Below are 13,141 nucleotides of genomic sequence, written 5' to 3'. Positions count from 1 at the left end.
TCAGTGTTTTATTTTTACTCATCTTTATTAACAATCATCTTTTAAAAAACAGCGGTTCTATGAGGAGGCAGATAAGATGTCAGAACCTAGATGCATCTCCAAAAGAAAATTTATGCAAATGCATTTTCATTTCAAAAGACTGCACTTGTTATTGTAAATGGCTTGTTAAATTGTTACAAAACATCCACATCAGCATGAACAATGTAAGGGTTCACTGTGCTGTTAAAAATAGTCAAATCCTGGGGCTGCCAATGCCTTTACCTGAGTTTGAGGCTGTATGTTTCCTTATGAATAGCCAGTTAAATATAATGTGGCCAGCTATTTATAGTGCACTTTGCATTAGCCAAGCTGTTTAATAAATGAAAGGACTTAAAGGGCTCACTAATAGGTTACAACCTTTGTGCTGTGCAATTATGATGTGTATGAAAACCTAGATCAATGGGCAGCTTTTAAAATCTATCTCATAGATGATCTAAGAGTCTGTATTAATGTGTGATATATTAACAACTCTTGCTCTGGAACTTAACATTCATAACCTGGCAGTTTTCTTTTATTTAATACCCTTCTCTTCCAGAACAAACTTTCTGTGCTTTGTTCTGTTGTTGTGTGGAGCAAAGGCTGAGTGCATCCTTTGGGGTACGTTTGTGGCCCTCACTTTATATCTTAGCTTAAAATAGTGACAAGTGATCATGATGGAACAACATGATTGGCAAAAAAAGAAATATTTACAAAAGCAGTAGATAATAGTGCCAAGAATTCCTCCATAGAATCAAGATGATGGTTTTGATAATTCCTAAGTGGTCCTTTGGGAAAAACTCCTATTAATTCCTACTTTATCATTTTAGGTACCTCTTCTTGCCTCAGAATGTTTTGTTTCTGTAGCAGTTTATACAGCCTGGCCTATTGATCCCTGGCTCTAGCTCAACTTTTTCACACTTCATAGAAAAGGATAATGGAAATGGTGAGATTTAATACAAAAAGGAGGCTGAGTCAGTGTAGTTGTGCATGTAAGGAAACTTATGGTGCATGAGATCCTATTGCTATAGGCTATTAATGGGTGACCTGGGTTAGGTCCCTGTTATTATTTCCATCCAGAAATTAATTTCATTCCTGTCACTGACACCAAAAGAAACACTGAATTACAAATCCTGTTGCTTACCATCATCAAGAAGGAATCTGGACTAAATCCAGAAAATAACATAGTCTGTAAAACTTAACTGCCAACCTCTGTTGGTACCTGACCTTGAAGGTACAGAATGTTCTCCAGGCCTCTGAGCCTCTACCTCTGTGCATCAAAGCTTCCTTCATTTCTTAGGACTTGTTTCCTCTTGTATTTCTGGCCAGTGGGCACCCATTTTCATCATCTTGCCTTGATCCTTAAATCTTTAATCTGTTTCTAGCCTGGGGGGTGTCAGATGTGGCTTTCAGTTGTCCAGAGCAGAACCAGAAATTGAACAAAGGTTTTTCACTTGCTAAGCAGGTACTAAACTGATGATCTCCAGGCTGCAGCAAGAACTACTTTTCCTTCCTGGTAGCCCCAGCCCTCCAGTTAGTTTCCTGGAAAGGTCAGGTGGAGGTGCTGAGTCTCCAGACTTGCTCTCATTGCAGTTTGCTGGAAATGTCCTTTGAGCCAAGACCCAAGTGAGAGGCTGAAATTCACCCCCATTTCTTTTTGTCTAGATGAGGAAACTCTGCATAAGACTTGCTTGATCTGGACCACAGTGCCAACCAGCAAGTTCTCTGCATGTGGAGAGCTTTTTTCTTAACAGTGTTGTTGGCTGCACCATTTCCTCTTTCCCTCTGCTCCCAATGTAGAACAAGTGTTGGCTGATGCTGAGCACAAGCCAGTAGTGATTACCTTAGAGAAAGTAATGTCTGACTTAATGTAAAAATAATTAAAAACCCCTTAATCTATGATCAGCGAAAGCAGTAGTTATTAATAAAACATTAGGAAGTAAAATAATGTATTTGAAATTATAGCATCCACTTAGTGGGAAGGAAGAGGTTGTAAATGAAGATACTCAGTGAAGGACTGCTGGATCACAGGGGGGTTTATTTATTTAGTACCCCACCCCCCAAAATCTGGATTTATATAAGTTTGTGATAAGCAACTTGTATTCCTAATGGAGTGGGGCAGATCCAGCCTTGATGCATCCATCTGAATGGCACCTTCAGTGTTCCATGGGGAAGAATATTTGAACAGTCAGGTTGCTTTAGTAATTTTTATCCTTTATGAGAATATTTAGAATCAATCCCTTCTGTAATCTTGCCCAAATCTTAATGATTTCTGTCATAATTTCTTAATTGAATTACTCAAGTGATATTTCTTCCTTTTGCTGCCTTTTCTATATTACTGCTTTTTCTGTGCTACCTCCTAAAAATGTAAATTGCCATTGATGTTGATTGATTTTTCTCTCAGTATCTCTTAAGAACCCATTTCAGGACTAGATACATACCCTGGGCAGTGGTGGCAATGGTGACAAAGGTGACATTTTTCTCCTGCTATGCATCTTACACACTTCTCTCTATTAATGCCTGTTAACACCCTCAGCAGCTCCCCACTGGAAACAACCCCTCTTCTTGCAACTTTTCACCCTTCACATCCCCTAATGACTTTTTTGTTTGCCTGGCCATTCCTCAACCTTTGCCACATCATAAATATTTACTTTTTCCAGCCTGAGACTTTGGAGGGGTCCTGCAGGAGTTGTTCACCCAAGTCCATTGAGATTCCGGGGCAGCTGGATACTCAGCTCAGTCTTGCTCCTTTGAAAATCCCAGCTTTCATCTTTTTCTTTGCAAGTCATTCCCTCCTGCAGCTTGTTCAGTTCCATATACATTTTGTACATTTTTGGCTCAATTTTGTACATAGTTAACTTGAAAGAGTAAGGCCAGAAAATCAATTATAAAACTAAATTGACTTCTCAATTGACGTAAAGAGAAATTCAACAAATAATATTACAGGATATTAGTTACAGTTTGCTGACTTTGAATTTGTGCATGTTTCCCATGTACTCAGCTTGATTAAATGAATGCTTTCCCTACAGAGATCCTTTATTATTCAAAGCTGCTAAAAGTGGGGTGCTTATCACCTCAGCTCCAGCTTCTGCACAACGTGGCTCATCCAGAACACCAGCCTCAGAGCCACAGGACACTGGGGTTTGGGTTGGATCCTGGCACACACAAGAGAGATTTTGACCCATTTGGGTCAGGGCTCTTTGGTTGGTCTCCTGCCCACCAAGAGGACATCTGAGAGGCAGAAGAGTCCTGCTAGCCAGGAGGTGGGGGGCTGCAGGACACCCTCTAATCCAGCACATCGGGGTGCTACATGGGAGGGAAATACTATTTTATTGAAAGAAATGACTTATCTACAAATGATACATATTTTGTCTGCAGGGTCTTATTTTGAAGTGAGGAAGAGCAGATATTTCTGAGATGGCACAGGATTAGTTCTTTTCACAGCATTGATTTTTTTTTTTCCTTTTCCCTTTTGTACCATAATGCAGAGAAACATTAATTAGGAGTAGCTGCTGAGATACCTGCCTTCAGGTTTTTTTATTTGTTTTGCTTCACTGGCAAATCATTTAAGTTGTTAATGTTAGTTTTGAGGATGAAGAGTTGGATTAGTTGTGGGAAAGGCAGTAAAATATTGGTAAACACTTAGCACAAGTTAAATTTTCAGACAATTAGGGGCAATTGGATATTTTGATGAGCATGAATAGTCAAATAAATTACCATTTAATATGATTTGACAAGGTGTGTGTCAGCAGTAAGAACATAATAGAATTTCTTTCATATAGTGTGAGAATAAGGAAAACAGGCAATGTATTTTAAGACTGGACTATACTTTCTTCCTGTTTATTCTAATATTTATTCTGGTTAGTTATCTGTGCAATTAATCCAGTTTACAGCAGTCTGAGATCTAGATTTATGCTGCAATGCCATTACATTTCTCTTTAATATGCACAATAGAGGAATTATCCACCTTTCATCCATGCAAGGTTCAGTGTTTGCAGGCAGTTTGTTGCATGATAATAAGCCTGTGGTTTTTAAACTGTTAGATATTTTTAGTAATTAGAGTATTCTATAGAAAATCATGTTTTAAATTCCCAAGCATTTATGTAAATGTATTTCTACGTGCATTGTTCTTTTGATTTTCTTTGCTCTTCCTGAGCAATCTTTGAGCCTAATGAGAGACTGTTAGGAATTAAATAGGTCATCTTGTTCAGTAAACAACTCTGAATACCTTTAATAAGGATTTATTTTCATTAGATTTGCCATGACTACTTCCACTCACCCACTGTACTGGGTTGCAGGAAAACTCAGCTGAGTTTCAGCAGGTCAGAGCCCTTGCCCTAGGGGTGACTTTCTGTCCCAGCCTTACAGCTGAAATGGCTGTTACATATTCCCATAATCACCCTACCTTCAGAATAAGCTGATTTAGACTTTTTTGGGCATTTTATTTAGCAAGACAAAGCAGCAATCCTTAGTGCTCTTCCTCACTGGTGTCTCAAGCTTTTAATCTAGGGGGCTGTGGCCCCTTCCTTGGCATAGTAACCCTTGACATGACATGGATGGGACAGCTGGGGACACCAGCAGCATCACCACGTTCCCCGTGGCCCAGCCAGTGCTTATGCTATAGCCCTGCATTAATAAAAAACCATTAATAATCCAAGGCAAGAACTTAGGTAATGCTTGACAGAGGGGAGGGGGTGACACCTCTGTGTGACACCCAACGAGAAGAGCTCCCTGAAGAGGAGGAGTAAGCAGGAGGCTGCAGGAGGGGATTTGTGGGGATGAGCTGATGCTGTCTATGTAAGAGGGATGTTTCTGGGAATGCAGAAACCTTTTAGTCCCTACTGCAATGCTTGCAGCTGAAATGGAAAGCAAACCAGCCCTCTCCCCTAGTGCTAAGAGAGTGAGCATGGAGGGCTGCTAAAATGAAACAATTTTCATGGCTGGCATGTACAAACACAAATGAAAATCAGGCACAGTTAGTTTACATTCACGTGCAAATATAAACAAGGAAATCCTGGTTTATAGGCCATCAGGCATCAGTGTTTTATTGCATACTTTGAAAAGCCAATCCATCTTCTTGTCAGCATCCTAACTGCTATGCAATTACATATGTCCTTCCTAGAAAGGAAAGATTTGCTGTAGCATCAGGTAGTACTAAAAAATGCATTAATTGTGCCAGAAATCCTGTGCCAATATTTAGTACTGGAAGCATTTTACTGGAAGTCTTGGGAAGAGGTAGAACACAGCAAAATGGCACAATGTTTATCCCATTGTCTCCAAGGATCCTTACATAAATTTGTGGAAATAAATAGTGGAGGAGTGCCTAGAGTAGCCAAATCAGTTTGGGCAAGAGATGACTTTTAGTAAGATTGGATGCTTACCTTGCAACCACGTTTATTTTCCTCTGCCTGCTTTTCAGTATCTGTGGAACTCTATCTTGTAGTGTCCATCACTTTGGTTTGTAGGTGTGTGACCCCAGTGTTATGCAAACCCGAACTCGACAAGTGCTGAGGTCTTCTGTCAATGCAAAGCCCTGCCCTGAAGATTCCCAAATGAAGCCATGTATTCTTAACCAGAACTGCTTCCAGTATCAGTACAGCCTAACAGGTAGGTAGAACTTTCCAATATACTCTTAGCAGAGTTTGGTACTAATTAAAATGGTTGTTAAATTGGCGTTCTGCTTTTCCAATGTATAAAAGGTTCAGTGCCCTTCAAGGCTTTCTCCAGTTGTGTTTTTAGTTATGTTTGCTTGTGGAGGTGTTTTAAGCCTTAGCACTAAAGGAGTTACAAGTAGCCATCCCTGATTTCACTGAGGTTAATCACATGTCTATATTTTTACAGATTTGCAGCGAAAAGCACAGTTTTTGTGTTTCAGTTGTTATTGCAGATACACTGGAAATAAAACAGGTTAAATGGGGTCTGCTCAGTGGGTTATAGACAGATTTAACTACAAAACTCCAGTTAAAAATTATTATCTGTGTGATTCTGGTGAAGCAAATAATACCAACACAAGTCTGATTTGAAGACTATATGGCTTATATGGGGGAGCATAGGATATTCAGAGCAAAATGCATTATTTAGATCTTGGAAGCAATTAAATATATTCCAAACAAACAAACCAAAAAAAAATTCCTTTTGTTTTGACCAGCTCAGATAAATAAGAAAGAGAGAAGAGAGATCTAAGAGGAGGCTGGAGGCTGGGAGGAAGGGAGAACAAAGCAGGAGAAAATATCTGAATTTAAACTCAGCCTGTTTGAAATAAAAGTACTAGAAACACAGGCAGCAGGAGGATGCCTTTTTTATCATCATATTTCAGAAATGCAAAACATTTGTGTTCATGTTTATCAGAGGTGGAAGACACAAAGTAATAGGTTTTCTCCCCATATGGTCCCTATTTGTTGGTGATGTATGAAAATTTTTGTTGTTCGTGTTATGCTTTTTGGGTTGTTTTAAATGATGTTTTAAGGCTTATTTCAGTTTAGTTGTTTTCTGACCGTCATAATTTCAGACAAGTAATAAGATAAACATTTCCTTCTGCTAGAAATACTGTTTTTATTTCATGAGTATTAGAACGTAGTTTCAAATAATGGAAAGCTTTGCCCTGTGACAAGAAATACGTGGAAGGAAAATACTACCCTTCAGAAACTTCCCCATCTCCTTTATCAAAGTGAAATTTTACTTCAGACAAGGCAGTCCTGTCAATGTGCCAGCTGGGTTGAACTGATACACTTTATCAGCCTCTACCAGTGTTCTGTGCACTCGAATGTACCCAGTTCATTGAGGGGATACCTGAATGCAGAGACAGTGCTTCCTCTTCTGGGAGTTGCTTGTTTTGAAGAGCAACTTTCTTTTGGTGTGGGTTGTTTGGGATTGGGAAGCCCTGACGTGAGGAAGGCAAGCTGTTTGTAGAGTAAAAAGGCATGGAAAGGGGAAGGTGGCCAAGACCTGCAGCACTGCATCCTGTGCTTTTTGTCTACAGGATGGAGCGGGTGCCAGCTGGGTGCCAATGCCACCTGTGGGCACGGGGAGCGGCGGCGGATCCTCAGCTGTCAGCGCAGTGATGGGGCCATCGTCAGCACTCAGCTCTGCCAGAGGGTGAGGAGGGCAATGCCTGGGGTAGGGAAACCACCTGGAGGTTCATTTTGGTTCCAGAAAGATGGTGCATTCTGATCTACACCGAGGCACTCTCCATAGGTGGTGGAAGAGTTGTGTTTGGTCCTGGGAGTCCAGCAGTTGGGCAATGCACAAAAGCATCCCGGGGGGAGCTGGTGGGTGGTATGACACCTCAACTCCAACCATAGAGTCACAGAATGGTTTGGGTTGGAAGGCACCTAAAAGACCATCCTGTTCCTACCCCACTGCTGGGGTCAGGGACACCTCCCACTAGCCCAGGTTGCTCCAAGCCCCATCCAACTGGCCTTGAACATTGCAAGAAATGGGGCAGCCACAAGTTCCGTGAGCTACCTGTTGTATGTGTGGGGCATGGCTGCCATCTCAGTTGCTCCAGCCAAGCTGGTAACCAGCGATAAGTGTTTGGGGTTGCCCTTTCAGAATAAGACCCAAACACTGCTGGACTCTTGAATGAGAGATCCTTCAACCCTGAAACCACTCGCACCAATTGCCACCTTTGCCAACCCCCTGTACGTGGTGATGCTGGTGTCCCACCAGAGCCACTGCCAATTTTGGGTTTTTTCTGCCTTGGTGCCTAGCCCAGTTAGGAGGTGGTGGGTGAACAGGGGGGAGACTGAGACCTGTGTTTCCTTCTCATCCCACAGCTCCAGCTGGAGAAGCCCGTGCAGACGAGCAGTCGGTGCGTGGTGGACTGCACGGTTGACTGCCGGCTCTCGGCGTGGTCAGCCTGGTCCCAGTGCTCCCACACCTGTGGCACTGGCGGTGAGTCCCCTCTTTTACCCCCTTCCCGCCCCCTACCCCAGCCCCAGAGCTTGCCCTTAGCAGTATCAAACCCTTCCCAGGTGAATGTGGACCTTCCCACCCCTGCCCCATCCCCAGGGATTGCCCTGAGCAGTACCAAACCCTTCCCAGGTGAATCTGGGCACTCTCGAGGTCCTGAGGTGTTGGTTTGTGAAATATGCAGGGTATTTCCAAAGTACTCTAAAGAGAAAAATGCAGCTTAGGAAACAAGCAGACAGATGCCTGGAGTGTTATTTTATTAATTAACTCAAACTCTCTGAATTCAGTCATAGACAATATTCACCCCTGAGACAGAGATTATGTAGAGCTAGCGAAGGAGCTGGGGAGAGTTACTGGATTCTTAAGAAGTAGATAGATAATGAAATAAATCCTCTTGTGAATTTACTTTTAATAATATAATTACTAAATCCCATTGAAGAAAAAACACTAAGACTATTTTTCATCATTTAGTAGGTCTCAGGCTCCATCTTACATCCACAGGTGCCTTACTCCTTATATGAGTCCAGTAACTTCAGCAAGGCTTTTGATAGGCAGTAGTGCCCACCAGCATATAAAAAGTGAAAGGATTAGGACCTTTTTAAACTTTATATAATGTAAAAGCCCTTTGAGTATTGACATGAGGAAATGTGATGAAGGTTTTATTCAAAATAAGCTTGTGACATTTCTTTTTCCAGGCTTCTGGTGTGCATTAGATTACAGCTAATGGTCTTTAAGATTCGAGGCCATAATGTATATTTGAATCAAACTCACTTAAGGTCAAAAAGAAAAAAGCTCTTAACTTCCAAAGTGATTCCTTCAGATGGATTTCAGAGATCAAAGCATGTTACAGAAAAAGCTTAATATTTGGATTAGTGGTGCTCTTTCTTTGCTGAGCTTTTAGCCCTTTTGTAAAGTTGTGCTTTCTTAACAGAGATGAATAATTCATAGCTGGTCTTTTAACAACAACACTCTAGGAATACTATTAGTTCCAAATTTTTTTTTCTTCAATATCAATTTTGGGGTGTTAATGGTCATGTTCGCTTAATTGACTTAAATTATTTTTTGAATGTTCAATAGCTTCCTAAAATAAACAACACTATGAGCACAAAAGCTGATTCTAACTTCTTTATGGCTTTTAGCATGAGAAAGGAGCAGTTCATCCAGTATAGTGAGTCCCTGAAAGAGTTTTGTCCTGAGCTCTTCCATAGCACAGCTTGCTCAGGGATGTAGTTACTTGAGTACAGATACATCTGGTAGTCTGCTTCTGATCCTGAAATACTTATGCAAATCCTAAAGATTAGTTAAAAAGCTGATGGTTCCCAGTGCATTTAAGGAGCAAATGGTTAGTTGATGTCCTAAATCAGAGCTGGGCTTCTGCTGGGGAAAACTGGAAACATCTGTGTCAAAGCAAACCTTCCAGTGAGTGTCCTGCCTGTAGATGCCAAACCTTGTTAAGGATTCTTGAACCACACAGAAAACCCAATCTCAGCTCAGTCTCTGGGTCATCTTCTGGTCCTCAGAGATCATAACTACATCATACTGCTGGCTAAAGAGCTGGCTTGTACAGTTCAGGATACAGACATGTGTGACTGAAAAGCCGGAGACACTGTTTTGTGACCCTATGGCATCTAAGGAACTAGGAAAGCTGTCTTTAAAAGTGCATCATAAGGAAGCCAAGTTTTGTTCCATCCCTCTCCCTCATTTATATGACTTTCCAGGGACCCAAAGAGCCTTCTGAATCTCATCCCAAAGCAGGAACATCAACAAGACAAAAGTGCTTTGCAGCCAAGTCATTGCAAGCACATGGTTTATTTTACCACAGCCCCAGTCCCGATCTCACTTTTGCTGCCATAACCATCAGGTGAGGAGCTACACTGAGATCAAACATCCAGGATGGAAGTACCTTAGCACCAGGCATGAAGTGGTGACCTCTGTGTAGTTTCAACAGCAGGAACACCATCATTTCAACTTCTTCACTGAGTTCCAGTTGGTTATAAGTGTTACTTTATGGTATTATCAAAGGTGATGATAACTTACTCATCTCCAGGTGGTACTTCACAGATGGATATAGTGAGAGTTCCCCACCTGAAGGCTCATAGACTGCAATGCCTTTAAAATCATCATTAATTTCTCATTGGCATTTGTGAGAATAGGAGGAAGCCTCAGATTAGGGAAAACCAAAGGATGACAATGAACAAGCTGTGGGAATCAACTGTAGTAAACCCTGATTCAGCTTCCCTTGCCAAATAAGTAATTTCCCACTGTTTGATGAAGCTGCAGTGCAGTGGATGTGCACTTTTCAGAAGTAATTCACAGCAAATAAGTTGCATGCACCGTTCCTGGCTCTGCTTACAGGAATATTCTGCTTTTCTGGCTTTTCTTAGAGAGCCTGTGAAGAGCCTACTGAAGTACCATAAATGGCTTCAAAGAGAAACATAATTCAAGTACCATTCAGATCAAAATTTAGTGTTGATGGATTTATGCTTTCATGTGTTTCTTAAGTATTGTTGCTAACATTTTTGTTCTGTCCATTTCTTCCAGTAACTTGGTTTGCTATGATATATTTAAACAGGTGGTAACTTTCTCTTGTTCAGGTTTTATTTTATGGAACAATGAATTTGAACAAGAAGTGGTGCTGCTCTGTATGGGGCACTGACAGCTAATATGGTTCTGGTACACAACAGCCACAGGCGAATATATTGATTTTTATAAATGATGATGAGTAAAGGAGATCTCTCTTTCCTGCCTGTGCTGAGCCTACGGAGATTTGTAACTGATTCTTGCCTCTTGCAGCTGCAGTTCTGGGCAACACTGTGCAGGATGCTGGCTGACACTGGATTATATATTAGGGTTCCTTGTATAAGTTGATGTACTGCTATGAAAAGATGTATGGTACTGCCTTAATGGATGATACTCCCACGGCCTGAATCAAAGTTCCTGGAGAGCTATTTGGTAAAGGATAATCTGCAGCAAATGGTATTTCCTTTGTTAAGGCAAATGAATACACAAAGATGCTGAATTTTTCTACACAAACGTGTTCCAATCCCCTATGATTTATCCCAAGTTGTCTGAACAGAATGCTAAACAGTATAATCCTACCCAAACCCATGCTTTGCCACTCATGAAGCTGACTTCAGCGGATCAATTGTGGGATTTACCCAAGATACCCAGGGCTGAACACCCTGCTCTGCCTTGCTCAGAGCCCAGAAGAGCCCATAGTGGATTACAGAGATGTGCACCCTGACAGCAGGCTGACCCCTGGGATGGAAATGAGGGGGACAAGGATGTCTGCAACTAAAAAATTTGGTGGTTACATTTTTCACCAATCTGGGGAAACAGCTTTGGGTTTGCCTTACAAAGAAGAAGAAACTTTCATGATTTTTCCTCACTTGCTGTTCAAACTCCAGTGTGACAGCTCTGGCAGATGTTGCTAGAAGAGGGATCACCTGAGATCTGGGTTCTCCAGTGCCTGCTGGAGGACTGGCAGTGGGAGAGAGATGAAAAGCCCCATTTATCACCCCTTTGCTTGTGACTTGCCCTAAGAGCTGTGACTGGATCCCTGCTCTAGTTCTCTGGTTGTGTTTTCTGTGCTCTGCTCATGCTCATCAGATAACAATGTGTCTGTAATTTTGGCTGGGATGAACTCTAGAAGGAATTTTAATCATCTTGGTTTCAGCCACAATGCATGAATTTGTGGGGATAAAATACAAGGAATGACAAGAAATGTTGGGGGGTAATACATCTTATTCTTCCAAGATGAAAATAGGATCCTATGTTCCTGAGATGAAATTTTTGACTCTGGTGCAAAACAGAATTTTAAGTGACCTTAAGATCCTCTTTTTTACCCTTTCAGAAGTAAAACAGACTTGAGGAGATGAGGAAATACTTATTTTCAATTTTCAGCAAACTTTTTGTCTACAGGGATGTGGCAATTCATTGGGAAATTAAAAGAAAAATTAACAGGGAAATGAAAAGATAACTGGGATTTCTTTAACTCTGTATTGGAAGCAAATTAATTTCAGCTGCAGTGAAATTCTATTCTCCAGAGGTAGCAAAAGATTAGATACCTAAAAGTAAAAGTGGGGAGTTGTTCTGCTACCTGAGTGGGAACTGAGCCCCTAGGTAGGTGATGTTTGTGGAGTGAAAAAAGAATCAGAGCTTCAAGAAACTCATTGCAATGATTGTGCAAAGACAGACTTAAATGAAATGTCTTTCTTCAGTAATATATTCACAGTATAAAAATAAAGTAGTAGACTAAATGAGCCAAGCACAGACTGACCTTTGTGAGTGTAGTGAGTTCAAATAGTTTGCATAAGTAACTGTAGGAGAATAAAATGTAAATAAACACAGAACAGTTAATTCCTCAGAAAGGGAAAGTGGTGTTTTCTATTCAGTGACCCTCCCATTCACATTTTGCTGGAAAGATGTTAAAACCAGTGTTTGAAAGGAAATATCTCTTTAATCAAAGTAGCTTGATGATTGCTTCAGGCTTTTAGGTCCCTCCCAATGACACTGCTTTTTTTCACCTTAGGGGGTTAAACCTTAACTGTGCTGAGGGATGGTGTAGGCTGGGGGGCTGCCTGCCCCAGGGCATCCCCAGCACCCCACAGCTTCCCACCAGTCCCCAGAGAGCCTTTTCCATCATGTTCTACTCCTCAGCATTCCAAACTGAGAGGAATCCAGCAAAATCTCCAGTCTGTTGCTGGAGAGGAAGATGCAGCTAATTTTGGGCTCTTGGGCAGGAGGGAATGATGTGGGGTTTGCCAGCAGCAGGCTGGGGGGTTACTCTTCCCTTGCTCTTATCCTTGTGAACTGCAGGAATTTCATACCTTTCCTCTCAGCTAGTAGGATTTTTTTCCATCTCCTAATGTATCTGATTCCGTGACAGCTGAATGCACTGTCGTGTGGATAAGAGCTTTTATCATCACTCCTGTTATAAACTCCCCAGGTCCAAGGGATTAGAATTCGAAATGGAAGAAGTCTTAAAATTGATTTAAATGGGTTTAGAAATGGAATTCAATGGGTCAGAGCAAGGGGATGGCATTGTAAAGGTAAGAGAGCTCACTAAGGCATCCTTCAGTAGCTTTTTCAGTTGTGTCTGCTTTTAATTTTTATTTGCTGAAGCATTTTGGGGAGCCCAGCTGCAGAGGCAGCCACGATGCCAGTTATCAGCCATGTCCCTCAAACCCAGGGGCAGTGCCACTCATTAATAATG

At 41.4% G+C, this 13,141-nt stretch overlaps 1 protein-coding gene across 1 annotated transcript in view; it reads left to right on the top strand.

The window, feature by feature from the left end:
* THSD7B (thrombospondin type 1 domain containing 7B) overlaps nucleotides 1–13,141 on the top strand; it is a 271,583-nt gene that overhangs the window by 242,997 nt on the left and 15,445 nt on the right. The window contains exons 18-20 of the mRNA XM_030454359.1: nucleotides 5,481–5,622; nucleotides 6,995–7,110; nucleotides 7,791–7,908. Coding sequence (XP_030310219.1) covers nucleotides 5,481–5,622; nucleotides 6,995–7,110; nucleotides 7,791–7,908 — 376 coding nt within the window. The remainder of the gene's footprint in view (nucleotides 1–5,480; nucleotides 5,623–6,994; nucleotides 7,111–7,790; nucleotides 7,909–13,141) is intronic.

Source organism: Calypte anna, chromosome 7, assembly GCF_003957555.1.
Source record: "Calypte anna isolate BGI_N300 chromosome 7, bCalAnn1_v1.p, whole genome shotgun sequence".
Taxonomy (NCBI): Eukaryota; Metazoa; Chordata; class Aves; order Apodiformes; family Trochilidae; genus Calypte; species Calypte anna.
This window is presented reverse-complemented; position numbering and strand designations above follow the sequence as displayed.